This window comes from Epargyreus clarus, unplaced genomic scaffold, assembly GCF_041222505.1.
Source record: "Epargyreus clarus isolate Ecla_fem2 unplaced genomic scaffold, WU_Ecla_fem_2.2 ptg000006l, whole genome shotgun sequence".
Taxonomy (NCBI): Eukaryota; Metazoa; Arthropoda; class Insecta; order Lepidoptera; family Hesperiidae; genus Epargyreus; species Epargyreus clarus.
Window position 1 is genome coordinate 1,544,039 of NW_027332214.1, and position 19,098 is coordinate 1,563,136.

A 19,098-nucleotide genomic window follows, 5' to 3' on the forward strand; every position below is an offset into this window, starting at 1 on the left:
TAAAGATTACAAACTCCTCTTGACAAACATATTTTAAAACCTTATGAACTGATTGAAGGAATCACTACCCTTATTTTATGTTTTAAAAATTCTACACTAAATTGACATGTTTTCTTTTACATACTTGTTATGATTAAAGCGCCTGATATTTTTTAACAACACTATACTCAATATGAAATTTATTGCTTGTATAAAGCATCAGGCACTTATTGCTTTTGTTGATTTATTACTTTAACCTGCTTTTATAAACATAATTCTTTGAATGAACATTGTAAGATGTAATCTAGAGCTATATAATTATTATATCATATACAAAAATATGTACTCAAGCATGATAGCCATTATATTGTATTCAATATTTTGTTAAGAATAAATACTATAAATACGCACACACAAACATTCAGTTGTGTTTAGTTACAATAAAACATTAATGTGACTTTTAACATTATATTTGATAAAAGATAATAATATGATATTTAATGTATTGAGAATTAAAGACCTTAACAGCTGTATAATCTTGGAGAATTTAGAAACCATTTAAAAAGTATCACATTGACAACGTCAGCGTCACTAGTGACAGTGACATTCACCTGTCATTGTCATTGTCACGGGTCACGACAACAACAACATACGATTCAGCAGCCGAGCCGCCCCTCCACGCACCAGCTTTCACCATGGTACGCCAAGCAACGGTTTGTTGGGTAGTGACCGCGATGCGGCGCGCTCGCTCCACGTGTAACCAACTGTACTGTGCAGGGCACCGCGATGTTCGCTCGAGTCACCTTCTACCCCACCCTGCTCTACAATGTGCTGATGGAGAAGGTCTCCAGCCGGCGCTGGTACGACAGGATGGACGACACTGTCATCCTCGGCGCCCTCCCCTTCCAGAGTATGACGAAGCAGGTAGGAATTTCCAAAATCTATATAACACATGTCAGCCCTTTTAAGGTATATTTACACAGTTGTATTGATATTTGTGTATGAATAGAACCTTGAAAATCACTCTATGTATTCCAAATAGGTATATAAAGATAGACGTTTAGTTATATTAGTATGAATATTCAAATTTTAATTAAAAAACTTTGGTTGTAAAATTTTATTTCATGCTTAATAGGTGTAATAAGTTTTATGTTATAGCTAAAAAAGTTTCATAATGACGAAATAGTTCTCTTATTACAATATAAATTGAGGTTTTTTAAAAAATCACCTCATACATAAGTATTACTTAGTATTATGTGGCTGGAATAAGTATGTATTAAGTTTTACGAGCGTGACATGCTTTGAATAAATATGTTTGAGGTAAAATATGTCTGTACAAAACCTGCATTTGTAAGGAAAAGGAAAAGATTACTTGCAACTGAAACAATACTAAATGAAATGGGAACAGTATGTAATGTTGATTAAAGATGAGTCAACAGTGACATTATTATAGCATCACATTATTTTTTATAGCAGTGATAGCCTAGTGGTTAAGAATCTCAGCCTCTCGATCGAGGGGTTCGAGGTTCAAATCCCAGGCTGACCTCTGATTTTTCAAAATTATGTGCGTATTAGAAATTAATTATCACTAGCTTAAACAGTGAAGGAAAACATAGTGGGGAAACCTGCAAACCTGGGAGATTTATTAAAAAAAAAGGTATGTGAAGTCTACTAATACGCACTTGGCCAGCGCGGTGGACTATGGCCTAATTCTTCTCATTCTGAGAGGAGACCCGTGCCCAGCAGTGGGACAGTAATGGATTGAGGATGACATTATTTTCAAGCCTTCTGTTCAAAAGTTTTTCAGAAACATTAATACATGATATCTACTTTCCTATATTTGTAGGGTAACATTATAGTAAGATTGGACATAACATTTATCTTCAGTTGCCTAAACTGGGCGTGAACCTGTAATATAGGCAACCGATCTCTCCCGGTGTGAGTCTAGGATACTATAATAGACTAAGGAACTCTATGTACAAAGTTACAGAAAGTTCCTTAGTCTATTATAGTATCCTAGACTCACACCGGGAGAGATCGGTTGTAATATTACATTCATCATATTTGTAGGTTTTGTTTCACTTTTTACCTAAGTGTACATGGTAATGTATTTTGAGCATATTTATGTCTCTTTCTTTGTCATACCCTCCAGCCCAAACGACCTAGTGGATTTTAACATCGAAGTTATTATGGGTGGATTTGTCTATGGGAGACACTATGGTATATTTTCTAACAGTTGTTTTTTTTTATAGTAATTGCTATTTATTTAAACACACTAAAACATAAATTTTATTTCCTTCTTTGCAAAATAATATTTTTATCATATTAGTGGACTTCGTTGCACTTTTTATCTGAGTTATCTGTCATAACAATTTTTTTTTTTTTTTTTTATATAATTTAGGAGTAGCAGACGAGCATGCAGTCCACCTGATGGTAAGTGGCTACTGCCGCCCATGGGCATCTGTAATCAACCCCAGATAGGATTAGATATACCTACCTGAGGTCGGCCACAGATGCGCCGCTACCCCTGAGGACTAAGCTGGAACGCTTCGGAAAAGTATGTCTCCCTTACCACACCCTTCAAACCGGAACACAGCAGCACCTAACACTGCGGTTATTAGGTAGAAATAGGTGGGTGAATAGGTAGGTAGGAATAACAATTTGAAAATTGATAACATTTTGTTGGTTTGTTCTTCAATATAGAGAATTATTTTGTAAAAATGGTAACTAATTTGCAATTAAATATGATTGTCTTTTACTGAACACCAAATATAAAATTCAATTATTATAACCAGTTTTAATTAATGCAAGTTTGTAAACATAATTATGTTCAATTAATCCTAATTGCTTAGTTACACCAATATAGATTTTTTTATAAAATTTAAGAAGCAAATGGCCTTGCAGTCCACCTTATTATCACATTTAACCAGCTAAATGTAGAATACAAGTTCTATCTGAAGCCAATCATAGATGTGTTGCCACTTCTGAAGGCTAAGATGGTCGCCTCATTATATATAAGTCATCTGGCATCCACACCAGTTGCGGACTAAGATTGTTGGCGGCCCGGGGTGGAAATTTGAATGGAGGCCCCCAGTGCAAAAAGTTCGCCTGTGATTCATGAACCTTTTTTTCGCTGACTGATACACATTTCATAGATTGTTTGGTTCTGATGACCTTTTTTTTTAGCAACTGCGTTTGGGGCCCGGGGCGGACCGCCCCTTCCGCCCCCACTTAAGCCGCTAGAGATCTACTGCTTTGCAATAGATCTAGATGGGGCTGGCATATCTTCCCCATCTATTAAGAAGTAAGATGCATTTTTACGTTTGACATTAATCAAATCATATTTCTTTATTCCAGTTAATAGAAGAAGAAAACATCAAAGGAGTAGTATCTATGAATGAGACATATGAACTACAAATATTCTCCAATGATGCAGAGGTATGTATATAGTTTTTTAAGTCCTCCTAAGTTCGGCACATTCCTTTCTACCAATACTTAACAACTGAGCACTCAGTGAACTGGATTCCATGAAGTTATGAAATGAAATGAAATTAAATTAAATTAAATGAAATGAAATATATTTATTTTGTATAGGCCAACGGCGGCACTTACAAATTGTCAGTTACAATATTTTCTTAAACTACTACCGGATCGGAACGCGACCTCTACTGAGAAGATCCGGTAAGAAACTCAGTGGGTTTGTCTTTTTTAATTTTAAAAATAATTATTCTCTTTTTATTTTTTTTTTAAATGCCATTATTTTTACATATAATTAATAAAGCATTAGCTCCAGTATCTTGCTTTACAATTATGTAAAAAAAACGAAGTTTGTTCAGCAAGATACGCTACACTTTGACATTTTCTTAATTAACTAATAATTATGTTATTGATCAGTCCCAAGCTGTTTTATCATTAATATAATCAGAAATTTTATAATAAGCTTTACGACTAAGTTTGCTTTTGATAATAACTTTAAATTTATTAATTGACAAATTTCTGATTTTGATAGGCAGTTTATTATAAAAACGTATACATTAACCCACAAAAGAATTACTTATTTTGTGGAGACGAGTAACATGTGTAGAAAGGTTATGTTTGTTCCTTGTATTTACATTATGCGTGTCACACCGTTTTACAAATTTATCAATATTTTTCCTTACATAAATTAGGTTTTCATATATGTATTGGGATATAACAGTTAGAATACTTATTTCTTTAAATAGTTCTTTTAGTGAAGCTCTTGGAGGCAGGCTGTAGATAGCTCGTATAGCTCTCTTTTGCAATATAAATATATCATTTAGGTGTGACGAGCACCCCCATAGCAATATACCATAAGTCATAATGCTATGAAAGTAACTAAAATAAACTATTAGTAGAAACAGCTAGGTTTCTACATCTGTTAGAAGTCTAATTTTTTTAACAGCATATGCCGCCGAACTGAGTCTACCCGACAATTTATCTATGTGGCAGCCCCATTGCAATTTGGCGTCAATAGTAACACCTAGGAAAACAGTTGACTCCACGGGATCCAAAACCGTTCCATTTAATAACACATTGGTTTCAACATGCTTCACGTTGGGTAACGAGAACTTAATACATTTAGTTTTCTTCTCATTAAGAAGAAGATTATTTATGTTGAACCAATGGATAACTTTCGAGAGAGCATTATTTACTTCGTCATAATTATTTAATTGTCTTTTAATCTTAAATAAAAGTGAAGTGTCATCAGCAAACAATACAATCTCGTGATTATTCCCTACATAGTAGGGCAAGTCATTAATATAAATTAAAAACAGAAATGGACCGAGTATTGAACCCTGCGGCACGCCCATTGTAACAGAAGCACCGGGCGATTTTGTACCATTTACATCAACCTTCTGAATTCTATTATTTAAGTAAGAAGTCAAAAGGTTGAGAGCCTTGTTCCTGATTCCGTAGTGGTGTAATTTCCTGACCAGTGTCTCATGGTGGACACAATCAAAGGCCTTAGATAAATCACAAAACACACCAAGGGCATCACGCGAATCATCCCAGGCCTCATAAATATGTTTTAACAATTCAATCCCTGCATCTACAGTAGAGCGATTCCTTCTAAAACCAAATTGGTTGTCATGAAGTATTTTGTTTTTATTAAAATACTTCAGCAGTTCATTTAAAACAATTTTTTCAAAAATTTTACTTAATGTTGGTAGAATAGAAATAGGGAATATGCATGTGATTTAGATTTCTTTGTTTTTTTTTTCCTCGGTACATTACGGTCCTGAAATTACATCTAAACCATTATTTTTTCTGTATTTCGTTTTAAATTGTTAAAAACTTTAATCAAAAATCGTAAATTACGCGAGCAAAATTCAAATTTGCAAAACGCATTCCCATTGGTCGAATCGAAAAATGACGTCACATAGCGTGTTACGATGTTTATTGGCGTCGATATTCAAACTGTTTGAGAGAAAAATTGTTTTTGTCTATATTCCTATAGTGTTATTTATTACCTAGTGCTATTTTTCTACATAGTATTATTAGGAATAATCAAGAACAATGATTGAAAGTAGTTTTGTCAAAGCGCAATCGGACTATTTACCTAAAATATGTAAAATGAATACACTGGTTTTTATGCATAGGTCAATACAGAAATATTTAACTGATCATAACTTATTTTATTAATATTATTTTTTTATATATAATATAGGAGTAGCAGACGAGCATACAGTCCACCTAATGCAGACGATTATGCAGTCGACCTGATGGTAAGTACATAGTTACTACCGCCCAACGACATCCGTAATCAACCCCAGATAGGATTAGATATTCCCACCTAAGGTCGGCCACAGGTGCGCCGCTTGAGGACTAAGCTGGAACGCCTCGGAAAAGTCTGTCTCCCTTACCACACCCTTCAAACCGGAACACAGCAGCGCCTAACACTGCTGTTATTAGATAGAAATAGGTGTGGCGGTGGTGCCGCCGGAGTCGAACCACAAAGGGTTCTACCACCTTCAACCTATCGCCTATCTTCACCTATCTTTATAATATTATACTAGATTATAATATTATAATGCATTTTGTGTGTTTCAAATGATAGTGTTTGATGTAGAAGTCGATAAGTACCTAACGAAGTAGATGATCAATGCAATATTTTAAAATTATTTACCTTAAATTATCGTTTGTTACAGTAAATGAAAATATTAATGCGATTTTGGAGATTCTTTATCTGTTTCCTATAATCTTGCACGACATTTTTCGTATTTTCGCATCTTTTGCAAAAGAAAAAACACTATACAGGGTGAATTTTTCAAACGGGCCTTCAGAGCCAAATCCCAAACTATAAGGATTAGCGAAAAATGCTGAAAGGAGTTACGAGGCCGATTTTGATAAACACTAAAACTGCATCCGGAAATCGAACGAGTGCATTTTGAAAAACATACACCTCTATATTATTCCATTATATGATAGTGTCTCTTATAAGGATCAAATTCTGGGAAATAATGTTATGTGACGAATTAAAGGAAAAGGAAAATTTTGAAGAAAATACATATTTTTCCCATACATTGGCATACTAATCCTTAAGGATTATACATAACATATGACTTGTGTATAATTCTTTAGGACTATACAAAAGCCATAACATTGAAGAATTTGTTGGTCAATCAACTAATTCTTCGATGTTATGACCATGACATACGGCTTTGTATGAGAAAGTAATAGGTTGAAATCTGAAAATGTTTAATAATACCTTTATGTGCATACAGTTATCATCAATATCAATACAAATCACGCTACGTGACGTCATTCAAAGAGCGCGTAAAATGGCGGCGTTCAAATGTGTCAAATTTTATTGATACTTTAAATATTTTTTAAAAAAATATTTCAAACACTAATAAAATTGTTTATATTTTTTACTATGTTAAAACGATGTGATAAGTGGTTTAAAATAATAAAATAAAAATGTGCATATTCCCTATTGGCTGAAAATTGGTTGGATCAGTATTACATCCCGATTTAAATAAGGGAATCACTCTACTTTGTTTCATAAGGTCAGGTTATAAATAGAAGTTTTCCTACTTATGAGATAACTAACTCAATTTAATATTTGAAACCTCCGACAATGTAAAGTTGCTATGCCGACAACATGTTGAGCTGGCAAGGATTTCCAACACTCAGAGTCATGGGGTACAAAGTTGATGCGCCGCTACCCCTGAGGACTAAGCTGGAACGCCTCGGAGAAGTATGTCTCCCTTACCACACCCTTCAAATCAGAACACAGCAGCGCCTTACACTGCTGTTATAAGGCAGAAATAGGTTATTTAAATTTGCTTGAATTATTGAAAAACTGTAGTCTGACTCATTTAGCTTAAAATTCAACATTCCGCTTTTCGGTTAAAATTGTAGTTTAATACTTTAGAAATCAATTAAAATGCATTTCCCCCAAATCCTTAATACCCCATTGTGTTTTTATAAATTATAAATAATAAATAAAGTTATCAAACCCTAATGCACATTGGTACCTAATATTCTATGAAAATATGCATTAAAATGCAATATTCTTATAATTTATTCGAGTCTACAATGGCCAATTAATTATGATTAAATCGTTTTCGCGTTAGAATAGATGTAAAAAATACCTTTTGTGAGTTTAAGACTACAATAACATCGTATCGTACCACCCATCTGCGTAACAAACTAACAACATTCACTTGTTATGTTAATCGCTGGCAACATTTTTACGGCACGTGTATTTTATCTGGCAACACTATCTATAGACCGTAAGTCACCTTCTAACCCAATGTTACACTTCCTTATTATTCATATAGAATTTGTTATGTATTTTAAACGATAGGTGTACCCTGAATTTGCAGTTTATGTGATATTAAATAGTACTATGCTTAGTACTATTTCTTTTTATAATATAGGAGTAGCAGACGAGCATGCAGTCCACCTGATGGTATGTGGCTACTGCCGCCCATGGACATCTGTAATGAACCCCAGATAGGATTAGATATTCCTACTTGAGGTCGGCCACAGATGCGCCGCTACCCCTGAGGACTAAGCTGGAAAGCCTTGGAAAAGTCTGTCTCCCTTAACACACCCTTCAAACCGGAACATAGCAGCGCCTAACACTGCAGTTATTAGGTAGAAATAGGTGTGGCGGTGGTACCGCCGGAGTCGAACCACAAAGTGTTCTACCACCTTCAAACTTATTAATTTCAAACTTTTATTTAACTTCAAATTCATTATCACTAACTAAAACGGTGAAGGAAAATATCGTGAGGAAACGTGCACACCTGAGAAATGTAAAAAAAAAATCAAAAGTATGTAAACTCTGGTAATTCGTTCTTGGTCAGCGTGGTGGACTATGGCCTGAGAGGAGACCCATGCCCAGCAGTGGGACAGTAATGGGTGGTTGATGATGATGATTAGTAGTAGGTCAAATAGACTCTGCTTTATAAAAGCAATGTTAGGCATCTTCAACAACAACAACAAATACTCTTTATTTGTAAACCACATTTAAGGATACATATAAGACAATAAATGAGATAGTATACAAAAAGGCGGCCTTATCGCTTAGAAGCGATTTCTTCCAGACAACCTTTGGGATGGAGTTAAAGAGATATGAGATCGTGAGAAGGTAGGGTGTACACATACAGAAACAAAGTATATACATAAATACATAACAGACATGTCCTGAGTAAATGGCGTAATATAGGTAAGAACGAACGAAATTACGTACGAAGGAAATATGTTATGTGGAAGAAGGAAACCAAAGTCAAAGTCAAAGCAAGTAATGAGCCTTGACTTCATTCCGGTTTTAAGGCTGTGCTAACGAAGATACGCTTACTAGAGGCGTTCCTATTTAGTTTTTAAGAACAGCAACGCATCTGAGCCCGTTCTCAAATGGAACTCTAATCCTATCTGTGGTTGATTATAGATGTCCATAAATAGTTGCTGCTTGCGTTTAGGTGGCTGCATGCTCATTTGCAACTTATAAAATGATTTATTGCTCAATTTTGTTAATTATACATATAATAGTAGTAATTACAAAAAATAAAACCTTGTCTGTATGACGCTATTGAATAATTGATTTTTTTCGGTTTGCTGACCGGAATCATGATAGCCTAGGAATTACCTAGATTGCGCTGCATTACGCAAGATGTTTTTGCAATCAACAAAAAGCAAACTTAACTTTTTATGATGCAATGCTAATACAATATATTAATTATTAAATTACAGGGGGGTTACTACCATCTCTTAAAAAAATATTATTTTAATCATACATTGAAAATAATGTTTTAAGGAGGTCGAGGTACGAAACAAAATAATGTTAGATAGTTAATTGTATCAGGCGTTACTTTGCGGAAATCCATGCTATTAAGTTAAGATTAAAACTACTTCGCAACAATCCGCTACAAATATGTATGATGGTATATATTTTAAACCATGCAGTATGTACCACCCTCCCTCCCTCAAAGGATGCATGCAGATGCAAAAATTAAAAATATACACCACCATACATACCACCACCAACACGTGTTTCGCTCCAAAACGGAGCATCATCAGGGTAAGTTGACTCTACGACGGTTAATCGCTAAGTGACGCTGTCAACCTAATGCATGCCTTTTATAATGATATCCAACCCTCCCCTCCACAATGAAATGTAAACAACTGATGACAGTTGTGTGATAATAAGGTTATAGATTAATTATTCGCATTAAATCTGCGAATAATCATCTGTTTACTGATTGTTGGTAAAAATATGAAGTAAAGGAGAGCTGGACACATTAATTTGTTCATTCAGCAGTGTAATCCTACTGTTGTTATTGTGCTTAATAATCTCCCGTTGTTCTAATATATTAAGTCTACAGCCCTTGTCACCCGTGTGTAAAATTTCATACGTATGGTTACTTGGCACATTATGGCCCGCGTCTAATAGATGTTTAGCGAAATTTGACTTGTCTGCGTGACCACTTGTATACGCGGCTAGATGTTCGCGATAACGAATATTAAAATTTCTCCCAGTTTGACCGACGTAAACGCCATTGCAATCAGAACAAACAATTTTGTAGACGCCTGATTGTTCATGTCTACCTCTTTTTTCTTTACAGTTACAGATGGATTTAATATTATTGTTTGTTCTGAAGGCAACGCTGATGTTATGACGGCGAAGTGTTTTAGCAATACGCTCTGAAATAGGACCGAGATAAGTCAAACTGGATCTATACTTAGGAGGAACCACATCCCTTGGTACCGCATACAATTGATCACGCACCATCAAACTTCGCTTCTTACGGATAAGATTATCCACCATCCCCCTACTATACCCATTGGCAACCGCAATATAATATATGGTATTTAATTCAGATCTATAATTTTCTTGTGATAATGGAATAGATAGTAATCTATTTATATAACAGTGAAACGCTGCTAGTTTATGTTGCCATGGGTGGCAAGAGGATGCCGGAATTACCGTATCCGTATGTGTCGGTTTGCGGAAAATTCCAAAGACATGTTTATTGTTGATTCTACTAATTGTAAGATCTAAAAAATTTAAAGAATAATTTTGCTCAACTTCTAATTTAAATTTAATTTTAGGGTGAATTTTATTTAACTTATTAACAAATATATCCAGTTGTCTGTCGGTCCCCGTCCAGCATATAATTATATCGTCAACATATCTGTAATAGTATAAAATATGTTGATGGTTTAAAATATTCTTATTTTCGTAATTATCCATAAAAATATCTGCCATCAATGGGCTCAAAGGAGAACCCATTGCTAAACCTTCGCGTTGTGAATAAAATTGATTATTAAATCTGAAATAATTTTGATTCATACATAAGGTAGTGAGTTTAATAAGATCATCTTTTTCCCCCGGGTGTAATTTTGATTTATCGAATAGGTCGGATAGTATATTTATGGACTCAGAATGGGGGACATTGGTAAATAGATTTTCGACATCTAAAGAAATTAATTTGGATCTATATGGTAAAGTTAAATCTTTAATTTTACTTACTAAATGGAGACTATTTTTTAAACCAAACCTGGGAGAAAAAGATGTCTTGTTTTTGATAATTGAATTAAGCCGACGAGCTAAATTATATGCTGGAGCCCCAATGTATGAGACGACTGGACGTATTGGAATATTGTCTTTGTGAATTTTCGGCAAACCATATAGAATAGGGGCGCGAGGATTCATCGGGATTAGTGAATCTGGTGGTCTAAGAAAAATATAAGATGTGCTTTTGAGAGCACGCTTCAACTGAGCTGTGTATTTATTGGTTGGATCGCTATTTAACCCGATGAAATCCTCGCCCTGTATAATGTTATTAACCTTGTCGACGTATGAAGCTCGATCCATTACCACAATGGTGTTACCTTTGTCGGCCTTTGTAAGAACTAAGTTGTTCTCTTCTATACGATGTTTTATTGATCTTAATAAAGTAACCTCATTATTGGCAATGGACCGATTCGGCTGCACCGCAGACTTAATCTGCTCTGCAATCAAGTATTTGGTCATGTTATCGCCTTTGTTAATGACAACAGCCATCTCTGCATCCACGGCCAAGTTTTCTAATGATTTAGAAGATAATTGTGGATAAAGGTTATATTTCAAACCCTTATTCAAAATATTTATTTCACTATTTGGAAACGTGACATTACTCAAATTCTTGACCCGTGGATGAAAAGAGGGCGGTGCCTGGTTATTTTCAACGTCAATTGGCTCACTGTTAGCATGATTTTCCCTCAATTTCTGTAACTTTCTATTTTGGATTATGTATCTATTATGAGCTTCTAGAGAGGCTAACTCTCTAGCTTTATGATCCAATAGATCAAATTCTATGTTATGTAATTTAAAGGATAATTCCATATGGATTCTATTGGATCATAAAGCTAGAGAGTTAGCCTCTCTAGAAGCTCATAATAGATACATAATCCAAAATAGAAAGTTACAGAAATTGAGGGAAAATCATGCTAACAGTGAGCCAATTGACGTTGAAAATAACCAGGCACCGCCCTCTTTTCATCCACGGGTCAAGAATTTGAGTAATGTCACGTTTCCAAATAGTGAAATAAATATTTTGAATAAGGGTTTGAAATATAACCTTTATCCACAATTATCTTCTAAATCATTAGAAAACTTGGCCGTGGATGCAGAGATGGCTGTTGTCATTAACAAAGGCGATAACATGACCAAATACTTGATTGCAGAGCAGATTAAGTCTGCGGTGCAGCCGAATCGGTCCATTGCCAATAATGAGGTTACTTTATTAAGATCAATAAAACATCGTATAGAAGAGAACAACTTAGTTCTTACAAAGGCCGACAAAGGTAACACCATTGTGGTAATGGATCGAGCTTCATACGTCGACAAGGTTAATAACATTATACAGGGCGAGGATTTCATCGGGTTAAATAGCGATCCAACCAATAAATACACAGCTCAGTTGAAGCGTGCTCTCAAAAGCACATCTTATATTTTTCCTAGACCACCAGATTCACTAATCCCGATGAATCCTCGCGCCCCTATTCTATATGGTTTGCCGAAAATTCACAAAGACAATATTCCAATACGTCCAGTCGTCTCATACATTGGGGCTCCAGCATATAATTTAGCTCGTCGGCTTAATTCAATTATCAAAAACAAGACATCTTTTTCTCCCAGGTTTGGTTTAAAAAATAGTCTCCATTTAGTAAGTAAAATTAAAGATTTAACTTTACCATATAGATCCAAATTAATTTCTTTAGATGTCGAAAATCTATTTACCAATGTCCCCCATTCTGAGTCCATAAATATACTATCCGACCTATTCGATAAATCAAAATTACACCCGGGGGAAAAAGATGATCTTATTAAACTCACTACCTTATGTATGAATCAAAATTATTTCAGATTTAATAATCAATTTTATTCACAACGCGAAGGTTTAGCAATGGGTTCTCCTTTGAGCCCATTGATGGCAGATATTTTTATGGATAATTACGAAAATAAGAATATTTTAAACCATCAACATATTTTATACTATTACAGATATGTTGACGATATAATTATATGCTGGACGGGGACCGACAGACAACTGGATATATTTGTTAATAAGTTAAATAAAATTCACCCTAAAATTAAATTTAAATTAGAAGTTGAGCAAAATTATTCTTTAAATTTTTTAGATCTTACAATTAGTAGAATCAACAATAAACATGTCTTTGGAATTTTCCGCAAACCGACACATACGGATACGGTAATTCCGGCATCCTCTTGCCACCCATGGCAACATAAACTAGCAGCGTTTCACTGTTATATAAATAGATTACTATCTATTCCATTATCACAAGAAAATTATAGATCTGAATTAAATACCATATATTATATTGCGGTTGCCAATGGGTATAGTAGGGGGATGGTGGATAATCTTATCCGTAAGAAGCGAAGTTTGATGGTGCGTGATCAATTGTATGCGGTACCAAGGGATGTGGTTCCTCCTAAGTATAGATCCAGTTTGACTTATCTCGGTCCTATTTCAGAGCGTATTGCTAAAACACTTCGCCGTCATAACATCAGCGTTGCCTTCAGAACAAACAATAATATTAAATCCATCTGTAACTGTAAAGAAAAAAGAGGTAGACATGAACAATCAGGCGTCTACAAAATTGTTTGTTCTGATTGCAATGGCGTTTACGTCGGTCAAACTGGGAGAAATTTTAATATTCGTTATCGCGAACATCTAGCCGCGTATACAAGTGGTCACGCAGACAAGTCAAATTTCGCTAAACATCTATTAGACGCGGGCCATAATGTGCCAAGTAACCATACGTATGAAATTTTACACACGGGTGACAAGGGCTGTAGACTTAATATATTAGAACAACGGGAGATTATTAAGCACAATAACAACAGTAGGATTACACTGCTGAATGAACAAATTAATGTGTCCAGCTCTCCTTTACTTCATATTTTTACCAACAATCAGTAAACAGATGATTATTCGCAGATTTAATGCGAATAATTAATCTATAACCTTATTATCACACAACTGTCATCAGTTGTTTACATTTCATTGTGGAGGGGAGGGTTGGATATCATTATAAAAGGCATGCATTAGGTTGACAGCGTCACTTAGCGATTAACCGTCGTAGAGTCAACTTACCCTGATGATGCTCCGTTTTGGAGCGAAACACGTGTTGGTGGTGGTATGTATGGTGGTGTATATTTTTAATTTTTGCATCTGCATGCATCCTTTGAGGGAGGGAGGGTGGTACATACTGCATGGTTTAAAATATATACCATCATACATATTTGTAGCGGATTGTTGCGAAGTAGTTTTAATCTTAACTTAATACAAAATAATGTTTATGCAATATTGAAATAAAACTTTCCTGAACTATGATAGTTTTTTAGAAGATTGTGGTAGGCCCCCAGATCATTGTTTTTACAAAATAATAAAATTTTCATCGTCATCAAATGTCTTAACCTTAATCTATTGACAAAATTAAAATCCTTATCTTATTGACAAAATTTAAAGTAGGTCTGCTGACTTACTACCGCCATACCTGTTTCTACATTATATCAGTAGAGTGGAGCTCTGATGTGTGTTGGTTTGAATAGTGCGGTAAGGGAGACATACTTTTCCAACGCATTCCAGCTTAGTCCTCTCGACTATCGCCGCAACTGTGGCCGACCTCAGGTAGGAATTTAATCTTATCTGGAGTTAATTACAGATGTCCTTGGTCGGCTGTAACCACGTACCACCAGGTGGTCGGCATGCTCGTCTGCTATTCCTATATTATAAAAAAATCCGAATCTAAGCTTTAGATAGAAAGAGAAACAGTCTGGTAGCTATTACCCGACATTGCAATAATAATTTTCAAAAGCCGTTTAAGTGGTGACATTGAATTCTTATGTACATTTACTTTTTTATTCACAGTGATTCTATTGTATGTAATTTTGTCCTATTGTATGTCATGCTATTTATTTTTTATGCAATTATTACGCTCAATGTGACCGACGATAATTGTTGTTTTTTATTGATGACTATTTAAAATTATGATTAACTTTTGCCCGCGGCTTCGCTCGCGTTACGAAGTAATATTTTCATCCTCTATTTTATCCCCTTGAGGGTAGAATTGATCGAAATCCTTTCTTAGCGGATGCCTACGTCATAACATCTACCTGCATGCCAAATTTCAGCCCGATCCGTCCAGTGGTTTGGGCTGTGCGTTGATAGATCACTGTCAGCCAGTCACCTTTGAGTTATATATATTTAGATTACGTGGTATACTGTATTGGTATAATCATTTCATTCCCTAATGAATTTTGTATTTTATATAAATAATTATAATTCGTTTGTTATTTGCAGAAATGGCGACAACACGGCGTAGAATTTTTACAACTGGCAACGACAGATATATTCGAAGCGCCCGATCAAGACAAACTCTACGAAGGAGTGAGGTTTATCAATAGGTAGGTCGGTAAAATTATTATTATAAATGGAACATTTTTTTTTGGAAACCCCATGAAAAACAAAACCAATTTATAATAAATAATGGTTATAACTCATTGTGGTTGGACCCGGCACCACCGTCATACCAATTTTTTGTAATAACAGCAGTGTTAACCGCTCCTGCATGCTTTGAGCGGTGTGGCGAAAGAAGACGATCTTATCCGAGGCTTTCCAATTTAGTTGGGGGTAGCAACGCATCCGTGACGCTTACGGCTAGAAATCTTAATCTCATCCGTGGATTTCACATGTCCTTACGTGCCAGTGCCACTTACCATCAGGTGGAATCCATGCTCGTTTGTCACTTGAATATAATAAAAAACCTCCAAATCGTAATTAGTATCTATTAAAGTTATATTTTTATAATTATTACGCATGATTTTTTATATGTTCAGTAAAAGTGTTCATTTTTGTATGTTAAAGAAATTAAAAAACCGCATAGCTTAGATAGTAAAAAGTCTCAATCCGCGATAATGTCAGTCTTAAATCATATCTTCGGTAAAAGATTGAACATTTTACCAAGAATGTACCACAGGTTCCTCCCGTCGGCCAACAAGTTGTCCAACGTGCCCACGGAGGAGCGTCAGATCAACAGCGGCACGGTGTACGTGCACTGCAAGGCGGGGAGGACCCGCAGTGCTACACTCGTCGGCTGCTACCTCATGATGGTGAGACCACTAACACGTGTTACATATACCAAACAGGTCATCATCACCAATCCATTACTGTCCCACTGCTGGACACAGGTTTCCTCTCAGAGTAACACGGATTAGGCCATAGTTCACGGCGCTGGCCCAGTACGAATTGGCAGACTATATACAAATGCTTTACTTGAAAACGTTTAATTTTTTTTTATGTTTACCACACTAACAGCGTCACAAACAAAACCTATAAACTACTAGCTGACCCTGCAAACGTTGTGTTGCCATGTAAATAAAAAAAATGTTAAGGGTGTACAACCCTTATCACTTAGGGGTATGAAAAATAGATGTTGGCCGATTCTCATAGATACCGGATAAGCACAAAAAATTTCATCAAAATCGGTCAAGCCGTTTCGTAGGAGTATGGCAACGAAAACTGTGACACGAGAATTTTATATATTAGATAATGTTGTATATTTACGACTATACGTAGGTAAGCCGTATGTATGTATGTAAGCCAATTTGTACGTACGAGTAGGACGTGTTATTGCTTATCTTGACCGTTAAATTAATAACGAAAACAATGCAGTAGTTATACAAGCAATATTCTATAATAACGTAATTAACTAATTATATAGAGTTGACTTGTAATGTCCGTGGATGGCAATGACCGCTTACAAAAAATCAACACAAAAATTATAATTATAAAATTTAATAACTATTACCTCAATTACAAATACAATTAAGTACCCTACGTAAAAGTATTACGTAAAAGTATGCAATTTTTGCACAAGAATCTATACTATTACATTAAGTAAAACTACTTGTTATAATACATGCATACATGTTAAAGGTGGTACGCGCCACACCTATTTCTGCCTCATAATAGCTGTGTTAAGGGCTGCTGTTTTCCGATTTGAAGGGTGCGGTAAGGGAGACATACTTTTCCGGGGCGTTCCAGCTGAATCCTCAGGTGTAGCTGCGCATCTTTTGCCGAACTCGGATAGAAATATTTAATCTTATTTGGAGTTGGTTACAGATGTCTATGGGCAGCAGTAGCCACATTCCATCTCTAATCTATATTGTACAAAATGCAATAATTAATAACATAATGTTTTTACCAGAGGAACGGCTGGTCACCAAACGAAGCAGTGGAGTACATGCGAGCCCGGCGGCCGCACATACTACTGCACACCAAGCAGTGGCAGGCGCTCGACATCTTCCACAGGCGGCATGTACAGAAATGATAGCTCTATGTATACAATTCAGAGGTAGAGTCCGTATTTAATTATAATTGAACAAATACCATATGTATTATGTAGGTAGTAATGACAGATTAAATGTAATATGCTTAGTGTCCGACCAAAGCATATGCTTCGACTTCGGCCAAAAATGCGCCTTCGGCAATAGCTTCGGCCAAAATGGGATAGGTACAGTTTTAGCGACAATCAAATATTTCGAGCACGCACCAAAATTAAATAAATGCGTATAATGGTGACTTTTAAAAAAATATTCTTTTCATTTCATTTTTGTCATATTAATGGCAGGTTGCGCGGTAATTTTAATGGTCTATTAAAAGTTGTTTAAATACAGTAAAAGTAAACCTATACTAAAAAAGTGTGTGAAATAATCATATTATTCAGTTTTAGTCAATTTCAAAGTAAATTTCTTATTTGTTAAACCTTTCGCTTCGGCTGACGGGTCTGGCGATAAGCGGGCAAATAATCGTGTTCGGCCAAAGTGCGATGTACGATTCTAATATAATGAAAGCAATTTAAAATGATGTTATAATTAAATATGGGTTATACCTAACATAGATAGAACAATATGTAAATTTAAAATGATACAAAAATAATGTTAAATAAGACGTTACGAACATAAAAATGTTATACCATTAAGTCATTTTCAATCTGTTGTAAAATTTGCACAAATTTGTGAGTTTTAAATTAAGTAAAATCTTTTTTATTTATTGTTTTCACTTTATAATAATTAATTTTATTAGATACCTACAATTAAAACGAGCAGTCCACCCAGTTATATATCATTCAAAATGAATGATATATTTCCTTATCACACAATTTTATCTATACGACCAACCCCATATATGGACATAAATTACAGTAGGTACTATGTTCACCAAAAACTATCTGGAGAAAATATAACTATGTACCTACTAGGTACTGAACCGTATCTGTGTGTCTTATTAAGTTCTCGACTACAATTCAATTCTTTACACTATTTTTGCACACTATACTTGATACTTGATCAAGACTTGCATTTTATAACTAACACATAAAATAAGCATCACTACCTCAATAGAAAACAATGGAAGGTTACTTAAATGTAATTCAAATTTATTTAATTTTATTATACATTTTCTTTTTTATTTGAACGTAAATTATATGTTAGTGTGACCTTGCGTTTTTATTATTACTTTCCTTTTTTTCTATATAAACAGCAATTAGTATTTAATTATACACAATTACTGCGTGTTTTGTTTGATTTGTATGTATAAAAATTTATAGAAATAAATTTTTGAATGACTGTAATTTGAAAATGATTGACATTTTCCATGTACAATGCTTATTTTCGTTTAAAAAGGATTCTTTTTTGCCTGTTTGCCTGTCCAAGATAATGTTAATAATGGCTTAAATGATTTTTATGGAACTTTACACTAAGTTTAAGATGACTAAAATAATGAAGAAATACACAATAGAATGAAAGTAAAGGTGTAAAAATAAAAGTAAAAATATAATAAGAGACGGGACAAAGTTGTTGCTAAATGTTTATTATAACAGTATTTATTTTTATAGTAAATAACTTGTTGAATTGTATGTTTAGATAGTGGTTAAAATGTTTGTGAATAAATAATAATTAATATTTTTGAACAGTGTTGTTTTATTTAAAGTTTAGTAGCTTGTCCGTTTATTGACGTCATCGGTAACATTCAAGATTTTTAATTGCGTTGAAATGTATAAAGCCAAAATGCAAAT

General features: G+C 34.7%; 2 protein-coding genes across 2 annotated transcripts in view; one reads left to right on the plus strand and one right to left on the minus strand.

The window, feature by feature from the left end:
• The window catches only part of Bmp-2 (bmp-2 protein), a 312,520-nt gene that overhangs the window by 242,818 nt on the left and 50,604 nt on the right, over positions 1-19,098 (minus strand). The gene's annotated exons all lie outside the window — the stretch shown is intronic.
• PTPMT1 (protein tyrosine phosphatase, mitochondrial 1) lies at positions 572-18,993 on the plus strand. Its single transcript, XM_073073565.1, has 6 exons — positions 572-677; positions 757-903; positions 3,337-3,417; positions 15,324-15,427; positions 16,000-16,132; positions 17,230-18,993. The coding sequence occupies exons 1-6, from the start codon at positions 675-677 to the stop codon at positions 17,350-17,352; spliced, it is 591 nt and encodes a 196-aa protein (XP_072929666.1). The 5' UTR covers positions 572-674; the 3' UTR covers positions 17,353-18,993.